General features: G+C 39.3%; 1 protein-coding gene and 1 pseudogene across 2 annotated transcripts; both read right to left on the reverse strand.

Moving 5' to 3' along the window:
• Positions 1-619: 619 nt before the first annotated feature.
• On the reverse strand, positions 620-3,109 carry LOC137721803 (L-type lectin-domain containing receptor kinase S.4 pseudogene; annotated as a pseudogene). The gene has a single exon (XR_015961699.1). The product of XR_015961699.1 is annotated as an L-type lectin-domain containing receptor kinase S.4 pseudogene (transcript).
• A 3,945-nt stretch (positions 3,110-7,054) lies between these two features.
• LOC137723113 (ribulose bisphosphate carboxylase/oxygenase activase, chloroplastic) lies at positions 7,055-10,089 on the reverse strand. The gene is made up of 7 exons (XM_068462274.2): positions 9,821-10,089; positions 9,037-9,335; positions 8,771-8,870; positions 8,589-8,674; positions 7,856-8,328; positions 7,478-7,759; positions 7,055-7,356 (listed from the first exon to the last, which is right to left on the reverse strand). Exons 1-7 carry the CDS (start codon positions 9,869-9,871, stop codon positions 7,241-7,243), a joined length of 1,407 nt encoding a protein of 468 aa, XP_068318375.2. The 5' UTR covers positions 9,872-10,089; the 3' UTR covers positions 7,055-7,240.
• Positions 10,090-10,515: the final 426 nt, after the last annotated feature.

Below are 10,515 nucleotides of genomic sequence, written 5' to 3' on the forward strand. Positions count from 1 at the left end.
TAAAGAGGAATATTTGCCCACACCGACCTCAACAACTCCAGTTCCACCATCTTTCTCACGCGTCCGCAGACTCACTTGCAACATTCTCTTACACCTTCCCACTCCATTCCCACTCGCACCGTACGGCGTACAGACAGGTTGAACATAAATTAAGCTCGAGATTGGAACTTTTCTTTTTTTTATTTTTATTTTTATTTTTTTATTTCTTGTATTCTTTTGGTTAATTATCACATTACATTGTATAATGCTTTTTTTTTTTCCCCCAACATAATGATATATATTTACACTAATGTATGAGTGAATAAATTTGATATCGAATTCATTATTTTCATAACTCGAAACCCGAATACCTCTCACTTGTAAGTAAATAAGAATGTCACTAAATCGTAGTAATATAAGTGGAAATTGCATTGCATAATATTAGGATTTTTTTTAATAAAAAATATTATCTACACTAAGGGTAACGGGGATGGGGTGGGCTTAACCTCACAATGAGTTAGTAATAATGTGGTTCAAATTTATCTTTGACAAAAATTGAACCTAATGTCATTAAACCGTAGTACTAAGTGGTTATTTAGATCCAATATTAAACATTAGAAAAGTAGCAAACATTGAGATGATTTAAGAGCTCTTAGGCACCTTGTAAGTCAGTTTTTTTGGGACAAGTGATCTACTCATGACAGCTCTTGACGTATAACATTTTAAAGTTGCATAATTCACACCTAAAGATCTGAACCAGAAATTTGGTAGCAATCTTGCTTAATGTTTTCGAAAATCATCCCTATAAGAAATAAGATTCTAAAGGCTATCTGGTTTGCCCTTGTAGAAGATAGAGTGGTGAAGTAGAAACCGAAGTAATACTAGCATCCATGTCTCTATTAGAACACAAGCTCATCTTATCAAACGAAGACGATGAAGTAAAAGACTTGAGTATGTCACCAAACGCAGCCTCGTGATCGTGATCACCACCGTTCCTCCTACGTGGGCCCCTCAATTCCTTCGGAATCTCAACTTCCCCATCCAAATACCTAACTACCATCCTCATATTAGGCCGATCCGACGGTCCATGATTCGAACACATCAGCCCTAATTTCAACACCATCACCACCTCCTCCTCACAAAACTCCCCATGCAGCCTTTCATCCACCACCTCAAGAAGCTTTCCTTCTCCGTACATCTCCCAAACCCAATCCACCAAAACCAGCTCCTCCGCCGTGGCTTTCGGCTCAATCGGCCTCCTTCCGCAAGCCACCTCCAACAAAAGCGCGCCAAATGCGTACACATCCGAGCAGGTGCTTGCCTTCCCTGTCCGGGGCATCTCCGGCGCTAAATAACCCAAAGTCCCCACAACTGTAGTCGTAGTGCTTGAAACCGAGTCGTGCTCGTGTAGCCTCGCGAGCCCAAAATCTCCTAACCTTCCATTTAACTCTCTATCCAGCAGCACGTTGCTCGCTTTCACATCTCTGTGAATCACAACTTGCTCGTATCCTTCGTGTAAGTAATGCAGCGCAGAAGCAACCCCTTTGATGATCTTAAACCTCTCTTCCCAGCTCAGCACAGTTTTGGGTTCATCGAAAAGAGCATTGTCGAGGCTACCATTTTCCATGAAATCGTAAACAAGAAGAAGGTCACCTCTCCGCCGGCACCAACCCAGCAACTGAACCAGGTTTCTGTGGCGGAGCCGCCCAATGCTGGCGATTTCTGACACGAATTCCCGCAAGCCCTGCTTCGAATCGTTCGAGATTCGCTTAACTGCGACTTGTGTTTTCGTGTTTGGGAGCGTACCTTTGAACACTTGCCCAAACCCGCCTTGCCCGAGCAGCTCTTTGTCACGGAACCCTTTCGTGGCTTGCTTCAATTCTTGGTAGGAGTATCTGTGTGGGCCCAGCTGCAGCTCCCATGACTCTACCGGATCGGAATTCTTGAATTTTTTCGTGTAAATGTAAACTGAAACAGAAATTGCAGACAGAGCAAGAGCAATGGTGGAAACTAAGACTCCGATCATTAAAGATGTGTGATTTTTCTTGGGTTTCGGAAGAGAAGGAAGAGAACCCATGTTAAGAACTCGGGTTTCTCCATCGATCTTGAAGCTCCAACCTGATATGTAATGGGAGCTAGCAAGCAGACCGGTCGAAGCCGAAAATCCAACGTACATAAATTCCTGAAGAATCGGAGAGAGATCCACTTGAAAAGAAAGAAGTGGAATTTTGGGTTTTGAAGAAGAGGGCGAAATCGTAACGTTCATGAGATTTCGACTCGAATCGTAGTCGATCCATGCTTGAATTGGTTTCCCAGATTTGAGGTTAAGACTCTGTTTCGAAACAGAGTCTTTGTAGTAAGCTGCAGCAGCTGAGGCATTTGATTTCAAGCTGTTGATGTCGATTCCGACATGGTTATCGTTGATATCACCAAACTCCAAATCTTGAACCGTGTCGAACTCGACTGCGAAGATGTGAGTCGAGAATTTACCGACGTCAGTACCATTGAGAAGACCGAGGTATTGGCTGGGAAGAGAGTTGAGATCCTTGGAGGGGGCGATTGTGAAGGCCATGCCGTGGCCACCCAGCTTCGGATACTCGGCGACGATGGCGAAGACGAATGAGGTCGAAAATGAGAAGGCTTTGCCGACGGTTGAGTTCTTGAACTGAATTGGTGAAGTGTAGAAAGCATGACCCATTAGCCTGCTGGTGTGGTTGGTTAATTTTAACATGCCGGTTTTTTCGATATCCGCAACGCCGGATAGGGTTAGATTGGAACCCGCGTCTTTGAAGCCGGAATAGAAGACCTCAGTGACCTGGGGCTGGGATGAAGCTAGGGTTGAGAGGAGAAGAAGAACAGCAGAGACAAGTTTCAGAAGTTTTTCCATTTTGTCAACGAGGGTTTTGGCGGCTTGGTGGGATTGGATTGGATTAGACTATAAGTGTGGGATTGATAGAACGTTTTAGGCGAAAAAAATGAGGGTTTGACGGTTTGTGGTGAGATTGGACTTGGACTACAAGGAAAGAGTGGGGGTTTCTAAGAGAAGTGAAGGAACATTGGACTCGGTGATTACTTGGCAGAGTAATATTAGAAAGACTAAATTTGTAAATTAAATGTTAGAAATTAAATAACATGAAAGTTGATAATTGATTTATTACTTAAATATTGATAAATATACTTATTTCTATTAGTGATATTTCATTTAATTTACACATTTAGTTTCTAAATTTAATCTGTCTAGCATCAGTAAGCAGCCTAATGAAGACAGGCTCTCAAACATGGAGAATAAAGAGGCTCAGCCTTCTTTTTATGTGGTAAAGCGATCGAATAGGACATGTTTGTAACGTTTGTATTTGGTTATGGTCCTTGTTCTCTTATTACAAAAACAAAAAGGCAGAAACTTGGGTGATTGGTTTTGGTTTTTTTACATGAAATTTGGTAGACAGTCAACGTTGTGGTAGGAATTTATACACAAAGGTGACATTACTTTTTCATCGACACTTTAATTAGGGTAATGTTATGGAGATCAAAATTTTAAATAAAATGATGTGTTACCAATAAGAAATAAACATGTTAGTCAACATTTAGTTAATAATTCAATCATCAACAACCACATTATTTGGTTTGTAAACTTGGTTTAAAAATTTTGATCTCCTAGCATACCATATGTTTAAGGGTAAAGAATTTTAAGAAACCGGCATGTGCTAGATATTCAGAGATCCAAACATTGCACTGTTGTATTAATCTGACACTAGCATATGAGCACACACACAAAGTGTGTGAGAAAATTTTTACTTTTGTTTTTGAAATATAAGGAGAGAATAAGAGAGTGATAGAGAATGTGAGAGTGGGAAGTTTTTTTTTTTAATTAGAGATATGTTAGGATTACATATAGGTGAGGCTTTGAAAAAAAAATAGCAAAATTTGGTTGTGTGAAATTACATTTCTGCCTCATATTTCTTATTCATATTCTGTTTTAATCGGAAGGTTAAATTGGTAATTTCATAGAATTTTAGTTGACAATGAGTGTTTTATTAATTAATAGAAATTAGGAGGTCAAAGAATTTTAAGAAAAATTATTAAGTAGCAAGTTGGAAGGAATTTTAATCTTAATCTATTTCTTCGTTACTATAGCTCTGTCCTACCACCACTTTGACAGCGCAAACGGTGGCACCACCACTCTTCTCTCGAGCTCTCTGGCCCACTTCCTCCTCCTCCCATTCCTGTCTCTCACACACCACATCATAGCCTCCTCCTCACCTCCATCCGTCATCATAATCATGACAGCGATTGAAATTGAGTTGAGACTCACATCAACAAATCGAACCGGAGAGAGGAGAGAGAGAGGGGGAGGAGGAGAGAGAGAGAGTGGCCCAATTTTACTTGCAATTGAAGTTGGCCGGTTTCTCCTTTTCCCAAATTTTAATTTTTTTCCAATCGTTCGATTGGACAAGAATCGATCCAAACCGTTGAATTTTCGTAGCATACATTGATCTGTATCACTAAAGACTTTTCGATATAACTTGAATTGGGAACAAAACTTTGGATTACACAAACGATAATGTGCTTAATAATTTAATCACAAAGCCGGTTGATTATATTTCATTCTATAGGCACCAAACCAAATCAAGAAACTCCTTATAAGGCAATAAACAAATCATGCGCTGCGACATGATGAAGAATTAAAATAGATTTAGCTGCACTTCATGTCATGTGCACGGCATAATGACAAACTTGTATAGAATTTTAACTCGTATCCATTTCAAAAATAAGAGTTAACTTTTACTTTTTTAGGTAAATTTTGGTTCTTTTATTCATAATGCGCAAAGTCTAATGGTCTTTTAAAAAATGCGAGTTAGGCCGATTTGCAAACATGTTTGTTCATTTGCACCAAAATTCGAATCATTTTGTTCAGATGTTAGACATTAATATAATATATATGTTGTCAAAAAATTGAAAGCCACAATTATGCTATGCTACCTAACCTTTATCAAAAGGCACATGTATTGGAAGAATTTCAAATGAGATTAAAATAACATCAACTTGGTCTCTGATCAAATTATCGAATATGATGCAGCCACACATGCGAAGACGAATGCTGAAGCTGCATTTTTTGTAGCCTTTGTTTTGTGGGCTCAGGGTCACAGCTCATATGCTTGTATTGAGACCCACATTACGACAGTTTTAGCTGCTATAGGGTAAATGGGACAGAATTAGAATTAATCATGTGCTTATCTAACAAAATGATCGCATCATTTGGATAAATCTATCCACAACAAGATCACGAGATGAGTGTTGTAGAGACAAAATAATATATCTCCGGTGACACAAAAAAATATATATATGCTTTCACTTTTGTTTTGTTTTTCTTTATTGGCTGTAATGCTAAGGTTGAATACAAGTTTATACCACACACAACTCATGCCTTATTTTAGATTCCATTTTTGACCGGACATGTGATGAAATTATGGGTTGAAGTTTAGTAGGTTAGGACAAAGAGTGGTAATATGTTATTATGTTGTGTTCGGATTTATCCGTTTATATATGTGTCATGTGTTTGGTTCATAAATAAAAATATACAAGGCTTGTCATCGGGCCTATTTGTTTTTATTTAGTCAAAAATTCACACGTACAATCCTGACCCACCAACTTTTAAATCTAAATCAGGGCTCGGACGACTATCTGATTTCACTCTAATATGTCCAAGGCCTCAGACAGAAATCCCTCTGAAGCGCTTCTGCCACGCAGACGACTAGACCCGAGAATATTTCACCTCCTCAAATGCCTATGCATGAGTCATATGACACGCTGATGTCACCATTGTGATTGTGCAAACCACCACAAGACACAATGGATGGGGGGACACCAACCAGGAATTACAGTCACTATCAGCATCAAATGATCAATCTAACTCTGCTCCAGCTAAACATTATGATCAAGGTTACTCTTTCTTCATTGCCTATAAATAGAGCTAGAGGCCTTCAAGCTCGACACCCTTGTCAAATTCAAGCTCAACGATTAAACGAAACCTTGGATGATTCTTCAATCAACCTAATTGCTCTTCAAGAAAATTCTCTTAGCTTTTCAACTATAATCTCAAAGCCTTCCTTCCAAGAAATCACTACCTACAATCTAAAACTCTTCCAGCTCTACCACCCCATGGTATGATTCGGTTGATATGCAATTCCAACTACCCTAGTTTCCTCTTAGAGGCATATGTTTTGTGCTAAGTCCAATTTGACACCAGTGATCTCGATGGACTCCTCTAGCATTATCTTGTCCTTCATGGCCTAAATTTTGCTACGGTTTTCTACTTTTGTATACATTACCAGTCTATTTACATTTCAAGTTATGTTGCACAACCCATCGGCCAATATGTTACTTTTGTGAACGTTTGTAATTTTGGCTCCATCATGAGATGATTACATTTTGTTTCTCGCTTTAGATTCTATTTTGCTTTTGTTGACTTTTTAGGCAAGCATACACGAAATTACACTGAATTTTAAGTTCTCGTTTGCTTGGGGCATAGAAAGAAAAACGAACCAACGCCTCACTTGGTGTACAATCATTTGGTTCAAAGGTCATATTTAAGCGCAACTTTCACACACACTCGAGTACAAGTACTGTCTGTTGGCAGCCTCCAACGATGGCATGCCTATTCCGTATTTCTCATGAGTCATCCCCTAACGTCGAGACCAGAAGCAACACTTGGAGAAATACGTGTTGAATCTAGTCCAAACTGTCCATGTTTGGACACCAACATTATGTTTTGGTGAAATCATAGAATGATCAAACACGTAAAATAATAATAAATAAAAGATTAGGTCCAAATATTAATATATAGAATGATCAGACTAACAGGCAACCACTCAAATAAAAGATTAGGTCCAAATAATAATAAATAGAATGATCAGACTAACAGGCAACCACTCAAATAAAAGATTAGATCCAAATTCCAGGAGGAGTCATCTAGTTGAACCTCGGCTGCTTTGACCATGTGAACAATGGGCTTAAATTACAATCTACAAATTCCTGTCTATCGTTTTTCATATTTGCTGTTTTGGCACACGGTATCTATTGTCGTGGCATTTGATTCATTTTCATTAGATTGATACTTAGAAAAACTAGTACAATGAATTGGGCTGGTATATATTTACCTGTCTTTACTCAAGAGAATCGCAGCACATGTACATTTCAACGACACAATGAAGGCCACCACATTCTAATGCATATATATTCTCAAATCCCTATAAGTACACTTCTAAAATTGGTACAGGCAACTTCCGTCGTCGCTCCTCGCCGTGGGATCGTAGTTCGCAGCAGATGGATCAGTGCAGCCTTCAGGGACAGGCAGGTTAACCTGTTGTGCTGCTTTGCCTGCATCCAAACAATTATCAAAACCTTTAATAAATTTGCCTTCTCAAATTGTTGTTTCCTTTTACAATCCTAAAGCCAGATGCAACTCTATCATCAAGGCCTTTAGGAGCAAGGATCTAACCGTAGAAACTTCCACTCTTTATGGCATCGTCATTGGCATCCCCAAGAGCTGCCTCTTTCAAGTACTTGTCTGACAATTGGACTCTCTTCACATTGTCCTGCTCTTGCACCAGCAGGTTTCCATACTCAAGCAGCTTCTCAAGAGTCATCTTCGGTTGATCAAAAGTCGGGGGAGCCTCTTTCGAGTTCACTAGCCTCTTCCCGATGCCTTCTACCCCAACACTTGCAATCCATTTCCTCACTTCATCATCATAAACTCTGGCCCTGATGGCACCAAAGAAATCTGCACACAAGCACAATTTGATTTTTATAATTTTTCGTTCATTAGCTATGTAATGTATCATGATGTCCCAAATTCATGTTAAGGCACAAAACTTACCAATGGACTGACCAGGGAAGGTGTCAACGAGCTTGACAATGTCACCTCTAGGAACATTGTCAGCGCGAAAAATTCCCATGCACACACCAATGCAGTCTTCACGAGTAGGGGCCCAGTAGAACTTCTCCATACGCCCATCGCGGATGAGAGGCGCGTACAATGTGGAGAAGTCATTACCGGTGACTATGATGGGAATGCGAGGATTCTCCTGCTTGTTATACATACCAGGGAGTTGGACATTGGTTGGGTTGTCAGCAATGTTCATAAGGGTAGCATTCACCATTTGATTGTTGACAGTGTATTGAGTAGTTCCACCCAGTCTTCCAGCTCCTGCATCTAAATCATTGATGAAGAGGCAGCACATTTTGCCCTTGCTGATGATGTCTGCTGCCTCGCGGTACCTTTGCCTGATCAGTTTTGCTGGCTCCCCGGCATTTCCACTTTCCAATTCTCCAGCACTCATCATAATAGGGCTGATCATTCATTTTAATTACAAGATGTTTTAGTAGTGAGCATTTAAATTCAAGAGAAATTATGTTACAAACTATTTTCTCCTTTTGCGCAGATTGTTTATTTTTATCTTTCGATTCTCCTTTAAGTTATTCAATCGAAAAACCATAAATTAACACAGGTATGCAGAAGGAGAAAAGAGGTATGCAGAAATCACTTTCTTTTTTATTAGCCTTCTAAAACCCCAATTTTAAAAGCAAGAAGAAATAAAATATGAACTCACTTGATTCCCATCTTGGCAAAGACAAGCTCACATTGGAATGACTTTCCTTGACCTTTGCCTCCCCAGACACCCAAAATAAGAGGAACCTGTACCAATATTTTTCATATATCCCAATCAATTAGCTAATATCTATAAACCACCCACCAAAATTGGAACTAAAATTGATCAAAAGTTTGACAAACCTTAATGTTGGGCAGGTTCAGAAAGTTCTTAGTAATGTGAACAACAAGTTTGTCCATGAAAGCTGGAGCAATGTAGAAGCCGTCCATCATGTTGTCCAATCTGAAACAAAATTGAAAATTGAGTTACGCTTACGATCTGATTTTTGGGTTTGCATTCTGAATAAAATTGTTTAAATGCAACGTTATAATAATATTTAGTCATAACGTTATAACTTTGCATTTCAATAAAGCGTGGCCTTGGTACGTAAAACATAGAATCTACTTACTGGCGAAGACCAGTACTGATGTAATCGTAGGAGCTCATGACGGCGTAGTGGGTCCCACTGCCCATAGGAGCTTGGAAAAGCGTGTCCACCATGCCCTTTCCTCTGGTGATGTCCTGCTGGTCATCTGAAGCGTCAAAGGCAAGCCCTCCCCACCTGTCTTTGGAGGTCTGCTTCGACTCATCGTATTCTGCAGCAACCATGAAATTCCCAGGTGAATGCATCTTTGGCTGGCTGATGATCTTGGAGCTCACCTTCTTCAGGCTGTTACTGCCTAAGAAAGCAGAGCCATTGAAGTTCAACTGCACCACCAAGAACACTTTTTTTTTCTCAGCATCCAAACAGAATTAAAGTGAAATTACAGAGTTCCATGTTTTTGGAAAAAGTCAAGCAAACCCAGAAAAGGAAAGGTTACTATTACAGTCTAAAACCATTAATTCAAACACCATAACTATCAAAGACACTGCACGGCTACTTACATTCATCTTTTTCTTTAACTGCAAATCACAATTTGATATGTATACAATAACGTTGCTCTAAAATTTGGAAAAATATAAAAGTTTATGCTCGCATGTCAAATTTATATTTATATGTAAGAGAATTGGTTGCAAGGAGCAAAGTATTTTCGTAATCTGAAATACTGTTTTCAGTGATATTCACAAAGGAATTGACTTTGTTGTACAGAGATGAGATCAGAAAACTAAAAGAAAGATTTTTTCTACCAAATGAAAACAATGAGAAAGAAAAGTTGGGTTTGTTAGAAAACGGGTGGGAAATTCATAGTTACCGGTGCTCTGTTGACGGCGGTGATGGTTGCTGCTGAGATTGAAGTAGCCATTGATTTGCAGAGGTGAAAAAACTCAAAGAAAAGAGCTGATCAAATGGAGAATTTGAAGGAAGAAGACGAAGTCTTTAAACTGAAACTGTTTGGGAAATTTGTATCTTGGGAAAGAGGGAAGGCAGGGGAGAAGAATTTATAGCAGTGATGGAGAGGTTTTGGATTGCGCAGAGAGAGAGAGAGAGAGAGAGAGGATGGGAACTGGTTTACGAATCCCCAACGGCCACACAAATTGGGATTGGCGGTATTACGTGGCTCGTGGTATCCTGCTGAGGTGGACGATGGTTTTGGAATTGTGGGTGGTTATGGGCTACATGGGTTCGCTACAAAAAATAGAAACAAAATGGAGGCTTCTGGGCTTTATTTAAATGAAGACAAAATGGAGGATTCTGGGGAACTCGGTTGGTTTGAGGTTAGGGTTTAAGCTTCTTTGATCTCCACAAAATTTAGTTGCTGCTTGCATAAGCATGATTGATGTCTCTCTTGCTCACATTTTTTCGAAGCTGCACATAACTTCAGGTGCATGGCTAAATACTCTTAACTACTTTAATTAGTTAAAATGACTCAACTACTATTTTACTCAAATTTTATGATAATTGATAGCAGACAAGAATTCTTAGACCATTTTCAATCAGAAAATTAAA

Source organism: Pyrus communis, chromosome 4, assembly GCF_041283825.1.
Source record: "Pyrus communis isolate YQ-2024b chromosome 4, ASM4128382v1, whole genome shotgun sequence".
Lineage (NCBI taxonomy): Eukaryota > Viridiplantae > Streptophyta > Magnoliopsida > Rosales > Rosaceae > Pyrus > Pyrus communis.